The sequence below is a fragment of the Nicotiana attenuata genome, unplaced genomic scaffold, assembly GCF_001879085.1.
Source record: "Nicotiana attenuata strain UT unplaced genomic scaffold, NIATTr2, whole genome shotgun sequence".
In the NCBI taxonomy this organism is placed as follows: domain Eukaryota; kingdom Viridiplantae; phylum Streptophyta; class Magnoliopsida; order Solanales; family Solanaceae; genus Nicotiana; species Nicotiana attenuata.
Window position 1 is genome coordinate 57,654 of NW_017670669.1, and position 12,857 is coordinate 70,510.

Consider the following 12,857-nt stretch of genomic DNA (forward strand, 5'->3'; position numbering starts at 1 on the left):
CTTGGACCACTTCATTCCACCACCAGTGCCTTTGTGCCCAGCAGGGATACCCGACGAGACCCTTAACACCTCTCCCGCAGCCTCCCTTATACAGTCTGCTATCGCTGACCACATAGTGCTCGCATCACCACTGCTCCTCCAAGCTCCCATAGCCGACAACCGCCCCTCCAACTCTTGGTCTTTTATCCTTAATTAAAGCTCCCCACCTGATTCTCGATCTTCCTCGAGCAGACCTTTTCCTCCTCTTTAATATAATACCAACGTCCATCACCAAGAGCCTATGTTGTGTTGCGAGTATCTCCCCCGAATCACCTTGCAATTCTCGCACAGTCCTTTGTCATAGCTTCTGAGGAGGAGATAGTCCATCTGAGTCTTCGCTATTACAAAATTACAGTAAAATTCTGTATTTATAGCTAAAAATACTTTCCCAAGTTTTATTTTTGTTTTATTTGTTACTTTTTGTCCTTTTCGATCGTTTGTTATATATACTGGAGCATTCCACTTTCCATTTCTAGCGTCTATCAGAAGACATCAAAACTGAAACCTTTTACTCAAACAAGAACACTACACTGTAATGTAATGGCGCCAAAATCTACGCCGAAGAAGGATAAATCTCCACCGTCTGATCCGGATGGAATGTTTTCGGGTATGATTGTGTACTTGATCGAAACCGGAGTCCAATCCCGGCGTTTACAGGTTTCAACCGCATAAACTCTTAACCACTTTTCTTCTCTTCTAATTTTCCTTCTTTTTTTTTTTTTTTAATCTCAATTGTTTGATTTTTTTTTTTCTTTTTGTTGTAGATATGGAAGCAGAAATTGGTGCAAATGGGGGCTAAAATAGAGGACCGTTTTTCCAAAAATGTCACCCATGTTTTTGCAATGGATGCGAATTCGCTTCTTCAGAAAGTTGATAGAGAACGTCTTAGTCGCTCTAAAGCTGTGAGCTTTGTTAACTCTTATGCTCTCTAGACTCTTTGGTTGGTTTTTTAAGCTTGCTGCATATTGAGGCTTTATTTTTTTATTGTTTTGATTTATAGTTAAAAGGGTCTTAGTCATGTTGGTAAACTTTACATCAGGACTGGTGTCTAACTGGAGTTTTTAGTTTGTTTAGACCACTATCAAATTAAGATTTGTACTTTAATTGAGTATAAATACAATTGATATTTTTTATGGCGGTGTGCTCGGCCAGCTTGCGCAGACCTTGACTATTCCACCAGGTACTTAATACCTCCATGAGGAATAGAACATAAGCGACATTTGAGGTTTCATATAGCCATTCAAACTAGTACGGGATTGATGAGTGGTGATAGCAGTTGTTGTTAAAATTTGTCTTAGTAATTGTCGTAAAAAGATATTCAGGATTCGTATGACCACACACAATTGGCTTGGGATTGAGCTGTACAAGTAGTAGTAGTAGTTGTTGTTATAGTAAGTTAAGTCTTAGTATTTCTTCCTTATGAATTTCATGTGCTGTGTTAAAACTTTGAAATCATTGGCTTGGGATTGAGCTGTATAAGTAGTAGTAGAAGTTGTTGTTATAGTTAAGTCTTAGTATTTCTTCCTTATGAATTTCATGTGTCGTATTAGAACTTTGAAATCATTGGCTTGCCACAATGGTTAGGAGGAAGGTGTTAGGTCAGATACTATTGAGGTATTTCTCTTTAAACAGGAAAAATCATTGGTGTATTCTGAGATTGAATTGAACAGTGTTTAGTATGCTGCTGACTTTAGCTTTTTCACTCTTGATCTTTACAAGGTTGAGACATTTTAGAATTTCTGGTGATAGCTTGTGTTAATGCACACTTTGCTAATAACAAGTCCAAATTTAATCTTTTTGAATATACCTTCGTCTGTTGGTCTATGGGATTTTAGTCCTATCGTTATTCTTAACTCATTGGTTTCTTGGATTCTTCAAATTTTATTGTTTTCCACATATAGGGTTTTTGTTTGTAAAGATTTGTGATCTTTCTTGCTGCTGTCATTCTTATCCTGCTGCGTTAAAGTATTAATCTTTTTGATAAGCTGCTTTACCGTAATACACGCTGTTATTTCAGAGACACTTGAGGATTATGAAGTTCCTCTATATTACTGCTAACCTTTCAGGAGTGGCTTATAATTTAATCATATATCTTCAAATTTCTGAAACCCCTTTATATTCTATGGGCTTTGGTACCTGAATATGTTGTTTTAGACAAAATGACTGAATTGTTTGTTTTGCAATATGATGCCTTTCAAATGATTGTTACAACATATGCTTTTTTCCTAACTATCTTGGTTATGTTTTTCGGATTATAGAAACTTCTCGCATATCAGTGGCTAGAGGACAGCTTGACAAAAGGAGAGAAAGAATCTGAGGATCTGTATGTCTTGTCCCTGCAATCAGGAGGAGGAGGCTCCCTTAGTCCTAAAGCTGATAATGGAAGTCATCCTAATAGCAGTGAAATTACACCAAAGAAAAGTCGAAGTTCTGCTGAAGACGCCATGAATGCAAGTCCAAGACACATGAATGACGCTAAAGACCTTGCTGTAGATGATTCACGAGATACTAAAAGTGCCTCTTCACTCGCATCACGTTCTTCAAGCCCAGAAGTGGCAAGTCCTGAGGTCATTGATTCTCATAATAAGCCTGTAAGTCCGGCATCAAATTGCCCTTTCTGAATATGTTTTTCTGAGCCAGAGATATATGTGTTTCCATGTGGTGGGTTCTCACTGTGATTCATCTATATTTCTATACCATTTGTTGACCAGGTTGGAACATCAGACTCATCTTCACTTTATAAGCCTCCGGATTTTAACCGAAATATCACTCAGATATTTGGGAAGCTCATCAACATATATAGAGGTAGGATATCTTCTCGTATGATCTATTTCTGTAGCTTTTCTCTTGTAAATGCCTTGGAGTTAGAAGTTTGAGCTTTCAAAGTATGATACGATGACTGATAGTTGATTTTAGCACTGGGTGATGACTGGAGATCATTCAGCTATTATAAAGCTATACCAGTTATTGAGAAATTGCCATTCAAAATTGAGAGCGTGGACCAGGTTAATCACCTACCTGCTATTGGAAAGTCGATGCAAGACCATGTAAGTGAGCTCCTTTATTGAAAGCTTTACTACAAAGATACTTATTTCACACCATTTCAAGTTGCTCTTTACGTGAATGAGGTTACCAAGTTATTGGGACCTTGTTGGTAAATGAGATTGATATAACAAGCAGAACCAGTTATCCATTAAATCATCACTTTCTTGGTTTTTAATCTCCGGATCATGAATACTGACTCCCGTTAAAGAGGATAGTGTTCTTTGACTGCAGATTCAGGAGATAGTCACCACAGGGAAGCTGTCTAAATTGGAACATTTTGAGAAGGATGAAAAGGTGCTGTTATGAGGATCTGTTGTGACAAAACCTCTCTTCTCTTGATCCTTAGTATAGTTCCTTTAAAGTTATAAATTTACATCAACATTTCCCTGACCTCTGTCAATCAAAATGTCTCGAGTAACCTGAACTAAGCAAGCTAAAAAATGGATGCCCTTCTTCTAACATTATCATGATTTTACAGGTAAAAACAATCAGCTTATTTGGAGAGGTTTGGGGTATTGGTCCAGCCACTGCTCTAAAACTTTATGAGAAAGGACACCGAACTCTTGATGACCTGAAAAATGAGGATTCATTGACTCATTCTCAAAGGTTAGGGTTGAAATATTTTGATGACATTCAAACCAGGATTCCACGGCATGAGGTAGCCCATTATTCTTTGCAGTTTTCTCAATCACGACTGCTTACTGGTTCTTCTAAAAAGTGATGACTGATCATGTAGGTTGAAGAGATGGAACGTCTACTACAGAAAGTTGGAGAGGAAATTTTGCCCAGTGTAAGGCTTTTGTCCAATTACTTGTTAAATGTTACTGATCACGCCCAACTATGCCTTATAAAAAGGACTCTGCGGACGTTGCAAATATAACCCGAGTATTACGCCCAGGGTCGAATCCACAGAGAGTTAACCTGTCAACTGCTATCTTCAGACCCACTAAGTCTTCAGAACCAGCTTCCGAAATATTCAAATCTCAGTTGAGTGTTCTTTAACAACTAGCTTGCAAATAACTAAATGGCTGTAACTAAGTAAAAATAAAGGTTGTAAACAATTATGAGAAAAAGCTAAGGCAATGATTTCCCCTATTGATGGAATCCCTTCTGTTTATGCTCACACAAATTTACTCATACATCTCTATCAATCATGACCACTAATCTTACCGTAAATCTCTCCCGAGTAATCACAGTAATTTACTATTGCACTCTCCCGAGATACACTAGCTTACTTTAGTTAGCACGAGTCACTTTAGATTACACCCAAGGCTTCGTTATCCCTAATCCCGCCTTTAAACCCGCAATTATAGATTCCTCTAATAATCTAGGAGTGGTGTTGTTCAACAATACCCAAAATATGCACTCTTTTCCAAGTTATGCACACTAAATAGGCACAGCTAATTGAGGATCCTGTCAATTAACTACAACGAACACGAAGTTGAACAAATAAAGATTAAACTAGCAATTTGTATTCACATAAACAAGAAGTTCATCACCCAATAGGTTCCATCAACGCCTTAGACAAGGAATTTAGCTACTCATGGCTATGGGAACATAAACTAAGCTTGAATTCATCATAAAATCAAAAGAAAAGGAGAAAGATGTTTAGAGTACTTTCTCACAATTGTTTTCCTTGCTAAGAAACCTAAAAAATCACTACTTGCCTCTCTTGGGCGAAGTCTAATGTTTTAAATAGGGTTTAGGTCTAAAAATCCCGTAATTGACACTTTGGTCCCAGAAGTTTCTGCGCCTGCCGCGGTTCTGCCGCGGTCGCAGTAGAACCGCGGCCAAACACTCTCGCGGATTCTCACAACTTCTGCAGCTGCTTCCCACCGCGGTTCTGCCGCGGTCGCGGTGAAACCGCGGTGGATTCATTTCTCTGAATCTTCGGCCTGTTTTTGCCCGGGTCACTTAGGAAATTTCACAGTTGGCCTCTTTTTCATCACTTTTGACTCCAAAACTGCTCCTTAGCCGTCTTTATACATATATCACCTACAAATCATGAAAAGCACTAATAAGAGCATTTTGTCATCACTTTTAGCATTAAAACTACGCAAGAAGATGATTATTTAAGGTGTGATTATAGTCAAATTCACCTATTATCAGTTACCTTCATGTAAATTGGTGGCACTTCGCCTACTCCTTGATGATGTACGTGTTAATGTACCAATTGCTGGAAATTGCTCATTCCAGTCTTGAAGTGCAAAGAAATGCTTATAAGCTTGAAGATATTTGAAAATTAGTGGAATGGAGAGCCTCAGACATGGTCCCATTTGCAAAAGGATTGTTGATGCTGACCAAGATTATTAAGAAAAACTAATTGGGTCAAAAGCTATTGTGAATTGTCTTTTACTTGCCAAGTTTACACTAATTGTTCACAAGCTAGACACTTTGTTTACCTATTCCTTTAAAGTCCAAGCACCAGAGCAAGAACACACAACAATTTTTTTTTTTTGATAAGTAAATGTAGTTTCATTGTAAAACTGCAAAAAAGTAAATGCAACCTTTACACAATGAATCCTTTGCTTCAGGTGATTGTTGTATGTGGAGGATCATACAGACGTGGAAAGTCTTCTTGTGGTGATATGGACATTGTTATTACTCATGCTGATGGTAAAAGGTAAGGCTCACTCGTGATTGATCTCATAGAACGCCTTCCGTTTTCGTTGACTGATTTCAGATGTGCTGGTTTTACTTCTTGTTTAGGTATACATATCCCAATACAAGGCTTATCTATCTCATAGATTTCCTTTATATAGTTAACTTTTCTCTATGAAATCCAAAGGTAGTTTGACAAATTATTCTATTGGAAGCACGAAACTGCTTTTGGATTGATTCCTTTCCTCATAAATTATAGAGAAAACATGAAACTTCGTACTCATAATGAAACAACAACAACAACACCAGCAACAACAACAACAACAAAACCTAGCTTAATCTCATACATGGGGTTTGGGGAGGGTAGTGTGTACGCAGCCTTACCCCTTTCCTATAAAGGCAGAGAGGTTGTTTCCGATAGACCCTCGGCGTACTCATAATGAAAATGAAATAAATTTTCTGTATCATGCTGTAGTTTTGAAAAGCATATTTTTTGAGGGTTGCTGGTTATCTTCCGCTTGTAGCCCCACAACCCACCATGTTGCTTGTTTCTGCTTGGCCCGCTTGTTGATTCCCACTGTAAATATTTGTGCTTAGATTCTACAATTTTCTTATAAATCTTATTCTCATGACAACTTCATTTCAGATATGTACTTGAAATGTGATTACTTCGCTGCATTCTTTCAGTCATATAGGCTTTCTTCCTAAGTTTGTAAAACGTCTAAAAGACATGAAGTTTTTGAGAGAAGATCTGGTCTTCAGTGTTCATAGCACAGAGGTAATTACGTATTTTCAGTTTTCAACTTGTCATCTTCATGCTTTCTTACTAGTCACATTTTCTGCAACCTTTCATTTTGAGCTTGTATGTTTTTTCAAATTGGAGCTTTTAAACTTCCAATATCCCTTTTGTTCTTTCTCCCTTTTATTAAAGTTTAGGTGTGTATTTAGGTGCACTCGTGCAGTCTATTTTGTTCTTTTTGCATGGAAGAGTAGACAATATTAACTCCACTTCTATGGGTGACCTCGTCAAATCCAAATTGTCAGTCATATATCTTGTCAATCCAAAGCTTGGTGCCATGTTTCGTCTTTTGTGCCTTTCTTTTGTCATAGTGGGGACAATTGCGAATTTCAGTAGTCTCAAGTTAAGTGTAGTCTATCTTTTTAGATCTTATTATTATTATCTAGAATGTAGCTGATGCTAGGGAATTTGACACAGAATGTTATGTGATATCACGCATGTGCTTTGTTCTTTCAACACGCACAATATAAAGTGCGTTCTCTGCTCAAAGAATTTTGTGGATTCATAGCTATAGTTTTCATGGAGTTCTTTATGAAAATAAAATTAATAGTTTAATACAGTAATAGATAGGGATCATTACACAAACAAATGACCGAATTCACTATTTACTTTTCCTAGTCAATAGACATGGATTAAACACTGATTATACATGGTTATACACATTAATACATGGATTACGCGTAAAGTATACATTCGCCGGCTATTTTTAGTTTTAAGCAGTTGGATGGGCGGCTATTTAGGTTAATTCTTCTAATTGATATAGTTCTATCTTCTTTAAATTTTCTTCTTGTCCAAGTGCCAAACTAAAGGTAATGTTTCATCTGATCGCAGGGTACAGATTCAGGAGTTGACACATATTTTGGGCTCTGCACCTATCCTGGCCGAGAATTACGACATCGCATTGACTTTAAGGTATACTGATGAGATGTCATTTGTTTGGTCAAGCAATGATCTTCATTCGTCAGATATTTTTGGTTGCGTACAGATTTAGTGGTATTTTAATTGATGACAAATATGATGAGTATCCTCGTTCCACTATATATTTGGGCAAAATATAAATTTGGCCGGTTGGCCGAAGCTATTTGCATTCGCTAGCCAAAAAGTATATAAATATGTATATTATATGTATATAGTACACAAATATACAAACATTATATTTGTCGGCGATTATTTTTGGGAGTGGCAAAAATACACATTTCTCAATATTTTTGGTGCTTTACAGATGTAGTGGTCAATTTAGTTGATGATAAGTATGTGGAGCGTATATCCTCCTCCCAGAACTTGTTTGCAATTATTTTACCAAAAACGATGCCAAATAGAAATCTTTATGATATATGAGATGCTGAGTATCACCGGTCTTCGTTCTCATGAATAAACTGAAAAATAATCAGGAAAGAGTAGCTTGGTTTGAGAATAGCTTTTGTCTCATATTGGTTTGAGTCCTATTAAGTATTAACTGTTGACGATTTTTGTCATACGTTAAGTGCACGATCTGGATCTACGTTTGTTCATTAGATGCTATTGGAAATAACATGCACGAGTAGTTCTTATATGTAAAAGTTGCAACCTCTGACTTTCTGTTGTTAGGTGTATCCAAGGGATATATATGCATTTGGACTGATAGCATGGACTGGTAATGACGTCTTGAATAGGAGGTATGCCCCCTTTTACTCACTACCAAGCGATACCAGGGAGTCTATTTGGCTGGTTCTCTATAATATAATTCATCTTCCAATTTCTTTTACAGGCTTAGATTATTAGCAGAGTCCAAGGGTTTCCATTTAGATGATACAGGGCTATTTCCAGCTACTCATGGTGCCGGTGGGAAACGGGTATATAATTTTCTTGGTTGCTGCAATCATAAGTTCCACTTTGTTCCTGTTTTTATTTTTTCTTCATTTTTCGTGTTGGTGTGATTCGGCGTCTAATGCACAGACTAAAGGTAGTGCGAGCTTGAAGTTTGATACGGAGAAACAAGTTTTTGATTTCCTTGGATTTCCCTGGCTCGAACCGAATGAAAGGAACTTGTGAGATCTGCAACACGAATTTGATCTTCCTGCTACGCCAGTTTTGCTTGCTTTTGGTGATCAACACTGGATACCACAATTCCAGGGGAGATAACAAGTTGATCAAGCTGAGTTTTGACTTCCATGTCTGAATTGTATGGAACAAAATGTATGAGATGTAAAGGTTATGTATCTAGGTGTATCATAGAGCATGTATATATGTAAAGTCTTGTAGAATAGGTAAATCTTTTTAGCCATGGAGCAAATGCACTTCCTTTCCTAACCCAAGATCAGTACTTGAACGAGCAAAATGCAGTGAGGGAATGTTCTTTTTTTTTTCTCTCTTTTGTTTGTCATCTCCTTTGATAATTTTGAACTTTTCTTATTTAATCAAGGTGTAACTCCAAAATATCTATGCCTTATGGAGAAAATAATCTCGTTAGGAAAAGCATAGTACTAAAACAAAAACAATGGAAGAAAAGGAAAGAGAATTCCTAAAGCAGAAACAAATATCTGAATATAATAATAGTGCGGAGTAACTAATATTTTCTCCATTCACCTTTAAGTGTACATTATACTAAAAATATATTTTTATTTTTATTTGTCGATTTTAGTAAATAAAGACAAAAGTAACTTTTTTTCCTTATTTTACTCTTATTATTAAACTACTCATTCCCCAAAGTATTATTTAATACTTTTTAAAATGCTATTATTATTATTATGAATTGTAAAATGTGTATTTTATTTATTATTTTAAAGGGCATGCCAAATTCATTGTGGACAAGTTAAAAAAGCAGAGGCAGTATTAAATAAATATTCTTATTTCCTACTATTTCCTATTAGCACTTGTACGGGTCTGCTTTCAAAAAGTAACGACTATGTTAAAGGGAATAATTACTAGGAACAGAGATAAAAATATCAAAAACAAAAAAACTATAACCCAAGTTTAAATTATCTCTTCAAGGTATTTAAAAAAAATAGCGTTCGATGTAATCATGTCATGTAACTATATAAACCCTTTTAAATATCTCTATTGTCTAAATATTTCTTTCCAGCATTAGGGGATAAGTAAAACTCTGTTTAATAAAAGGACTGTTATTATTTGATAAGATAATAAGCAGAAAAATACTGGGAGTAGATAACAGAAAAGTGTAGCACTGGGTGGGCGCGGCAGCAGAGAAGTAAGATGGCTTCGGCTATACCAGTTGTCTCCTCATCCATTCTTATTTCTTCTTCTTCTCCCTCAGTTTATCTTCCATTTTCAACAAGTTCAGTCAATTGGGTTTCAGCTTCTTCCTCAATTTCCACTTGGGTTTCTTCCAATACCTTAAAAAACAGCAAAAGTAGAAACCTCATTTGCAGAGCTGCTGAATACAAATTCCCTGACCCCATTCCTGAGTTTGCTGATGCTGTAAGTTTTCTTCTTAATTTATTTGGATCTCTTTTATTTCCCCGTTTGCAAAAGAGTCTAAATTTTTTATTTGGGGTTTTGTGGGGTTTTAGGAAACGGAGAAGTTCAGGGATCATTTAGTGAAGAAACTTCCAAAAAAGAAGGATGTCTATGGAGATTCTATTGATGAAATTGTCGGAATCTGTACTGAGGTACTTCCCCTATCCTCTACGTTTTTTTTTGTGGGATTTTGTTTTTTAGTTTAATTTCTCAATACTTCTTATGCATTTTATTTGTGTATACTTTGCTGCTGGCTTTCGTTAATGGTGCTGCAATAATCTTGCTTTGTCACACCAAAAATTTCCTCTGTTTTAGATGATATTATCCAGTGAGACATACTTTATCAATCAACTACTCCTTCACATAGACGGGGAGATTATAGTGAGATGTACTAATATAACAGCAGTCGATACTAACCGCATATATATACCCTTGTAACAGCCCAGCCCATATTGTCCGCTCTGGGCCTAGGCCTTCACGGGTTTAAAACGCGTCAATAAGATCTAAGGCTTGCTAACTTATATACCCAGCGTTCATCTTGTGTTTTACCGATGTGGGACTCTGTCCAAAGTCTGGGGTGTTACAACCCTCTTCAACTGTTTGATATCCTATTTTGTTGTTCGTAACTGCATCTGAATAGAGCAGAAAGAATACATATAATTCATGTAGCCAGCTCCGATTAATACGGGATAGAGATGTAGTTGACTCATTGTCTGAACGTTATACTCCAGTTTGTTTGGACCCGTCTAAACTGGAACTAGAATCTTCCTTTGAGAACAATAGCCAAAGTAGTCAACCACAATGTAGCACAAGATAAAGTTGTATAATCTTGTATGCAGTTTTTACTCTTAAGAATAGCCTCGACCAAGATGCTTTTGCTTGTTGAAACTTTTCAAGCTTGTCTTGTTTGTTTCTTGCTTGAAACTATGGCAAGGTCTGAAAGTATGTTGAAATACGTTTGCTGAAATGATACTTTGAAACAGATTCTCAACGATTTCTTGCATGCCGAGTATGGTGGTCCAGGAACACTCATGGTCGTTCCATTCATCGATATGGCAGATACTATAAACGAGAGAGGTTTGCCAGGAGGACCGCAGGCTGCACGTGCTGCAGTCAAATGGGCTCAAACTCATGTAGACAACGATTGGAAGGAATGGACTAGTGGCAAGACTGGCAAGAGCAGATAAATCAACGATCAAGATCTAAAGCTATTGGTTTTGATTCATGCTGTAAGAGTCACCATATCTATTTGTAGTTCTGACGTGGTGGGAGAGTGAACTTATTTACCCATGATTGTAATAGTCCATGATAGAGAATAGGATTTAGAAGTTTAGGATCTTATAAATGAATCAAGGTCTCTCTCTCATTATTTGAGGCTGGTTCAGGTGTTAAACGATATCTACTATGTGCATGCTCTGTGAGTGTCATGTTATGATGCACAATGTTAAAAACTCCATACATTGCTACTCTTCAGATGCTCAACATTCAAACATTAGCTGTTATACTAAGAGGAGATTACTCAGTTTTCAAGGAGCTCCTGCTTGACACAAAGCTGACATACAACAGGAATAGTTACTCCCATATTATCTGGAACCTATTATCAGCCTGGATATTTAACTTAAGAGTGGTGCAACAGAAAAAGCCAACTCCGCCATTATTTATAAGGAATTTCCTCCAACAGCATGTGGATGAGAAGTTTAACGAGCAGAATGTGATTAATATCGAACTTGCGTGCTGACATAAAAGGTACTCAATGGCTGAGCAAAGAAATGTTTCTTTGGTGCAGAAGAATGACAATACGAATAAATGACATAAGATGAAATAAACGAAAAGGTCAACACTCTGCACTGCAAAAGATATTACTGTCAAACTTGGTTAAGCGCTTGAAAGCCACAAGGTTCAATGTACAAACGAACACGGGTACTAAGCCAACGTACCAAAGTATCTATTATGAAGAAAACTTGCAGAACTAACTCGACAGTCGATTTTCTTTATCTCGAACGTGGTGTATTTTCACCAATGACAAAATGACAGCTATTAGCTTTTTCATTCTTATCAAAATGAAAGCATTCTCAATGCTCCACACTCATGCATATATCTAGCGTATTAAGATGTACACTATGGATGGACTACGTATTTACAACTCCAATATTTGGGCAGACCAAAAGAATGTCGATTGAAACTTCCTTATGACAAGACCTCCACTCTCCGACCCATTGAAGCAGCACTTCACAAAACTGATCGGCTACGTTCCAGCAACTCTTCCCTATCAATGAAGCGGTAAAGCAAGTATTGATCCCAGAGGACTAAACAGTCATCACCCTTCCCGAACCAGTTATACCGCTTCTTGGCAACATGATCGTAAACAGCATTCCTTAAAGGAGTAGGTATAATCATGAGGGTGCTCAGTGCAGAGTAAGGTAATGGCAGGTGAGCTAGAACCCTCAGTGCAGCTGCAGCAAAAGTCGGATACATTATACTGGTGATCTGCACAGCTTCATCACAGAAATTTTGGAAATATAGGCTAATGAATAAACCGGACCATTCTAACTATAGTCAAATACCAAAGCAACATATTTCTTGATTGTGCAAGAATAGAGAGCATCTGCAGAAAAGCTGCTACGCAGACTGGATTTCCACATACAGAAAGCAAGCAGCCTACGAGGCTCAGTATTCCACTTTCAATGGACCAAGGTTACTTTTTCATTGTGGAGCATCAAATAGATTAAATATAAGATAAGACGCGAATCTAGCCGATAGTTAAATCCCTTGAGATTTGGTTAGTATAAGTTCAAAGTGTTTTTCACTCAATTTATGATTGCTGAAATAGCCAACAAGTTACATTCTGATGTGGAAAAAAATAACTACTGAATAAAGTTGTAAAGGGAAGAACAATGAATAATGTTAAACACCCAAC

The 12,857-nt window shown here is 37.0% G+C and overlaps 3 protein-coding genes across 4 annotated transcripts in view; 2 read left to right on the forward strand and 1 right to left on the reverse strand.

Moving 5' to 3' along the window:
• The first annotated feature begins 477 nt into the window (after positions 1-477).
• On the forward strand, positions 478-8,834 carry LOC109242095 (DNA polymerase lambda). 2 transcript variants are annotated; one of them, XM_019408922.1, is made up of 14 exons: positions 479-696; positions 804-941; positions 2,298-2,630; positions 2,751-2,844; positions 2,956-3,086; positions 3,316-3,378; positions 3,563-3,742; positions 3,821-3,874; positions 5,619-5,707; positions 6,373-6,463; positions 7,316-7,396; positions 8,072-8,139; positions 8,232-8,316; positions 8,420-8,834. In XM_019408922.1, the coding sequence occupies exons 1-14, from the start codon at positions 580-582 to the stop codon at positions 8,513-8,515; spliced, it is 1,620 nt and encodes a 539-aa protein (XP_019264467.1). In that variant the 5' UTR covers positions 479-579; the 3' UTR covers positions 8,516-8,834. The 2 variants fall into 2 exon arrangements, with proteins under 2 accessions (XP_019264468.1, XP_019264467.1); XM_019408923.1 differs by lacking the exons at positions 6,373-6,463; positions 8,420-8,834 and having other exon boundaries at positions 478-696.
• A 715-nt stretch (positions 8,835-9,549) lies between these two features.
• Positions 9,550-11,444, forward strand: LOC109242096 (protein PLASTID REDOX INSENSITIVE 2). Its single transcript, XM_019408924.1, has 3 exons — positions 9,550-9,901; positions 9,994-10,092; positions 10,924-11,444. The coding sequence occupies exons 1-3, from the start codon at positions 9,677-9,679 to the stop codon at positions 11,125-11,127; spliced, it is 528 nt and encodes a 175-aa protein (XP_019264469.1). The 5' UTR covers positions 9,550-9,676; the 3' UTR covers positions 11,128-11,444.
• A 318-nt stretch (positions 11,445-11,762) lies between these two features.
• Positions 11,763-12,857, reverse strand: part of LOC109242098 — a 4,281-nt gene continuing 3,186 nt past the window's right edge. The window contains exon 3 of the mRNA XM_019408929.1: positions 11,763-12,393. Within this exon, the coding sequence (XP_019264474.1) occupies positions 12,170-12,393 (224 nt within the window). The 3' untranslated portion in view covers positions 11,763-12,169. The remainder of the gene's footprint in view (positions 12,394-12,857) is intronic.

Bases quoted from the DNA above. Each gene is read 5' to 3' on its own strand.
- LOC109242095 (XM_019408922.1), top strand. From the start codon at position 580: ATGGCGCCAAAATCTACGCCGAAGAAGGATAAATCTCCACCGTCTGAT. The intron at 3,087-3,315 runs GTAAGTGAGCTC...CTTTGACTGCAG, and splicing joins GAAAGTCGATGCAAGACCAT to ATTCAGGAGATAGTCACCAC. The intron at 8,140-8,231 runs GTATGCCCCCTT...TTTCTTTTACAG, and splicing joins AATGACGTCTTGAATAGGAG to GCTTAGATTATTAGCAGAGT.
- LOC109242096 (XM_019408924.1), top strand. From the start codon at position 9,677: ATGGCTTCGGCTATACCAGTTGTCTCCTCATCCATTCTTATTTCTTCT. The intron at 9,902-9,993 runs GTAAGTTTTCTT...GTGGGGTTTTAG, and splicing joins TTCCTGAGTTTGCTGATGCT to GAAACGGAGAAGTTCAGGGA. The intron at 10,093-10,923 runs GTACTTCCCCTA...ACTTTGAAACAG, and splicing joins TTGTCGGAATCTGTACTGAG to ATTCTCAACGATTTCTTGCA.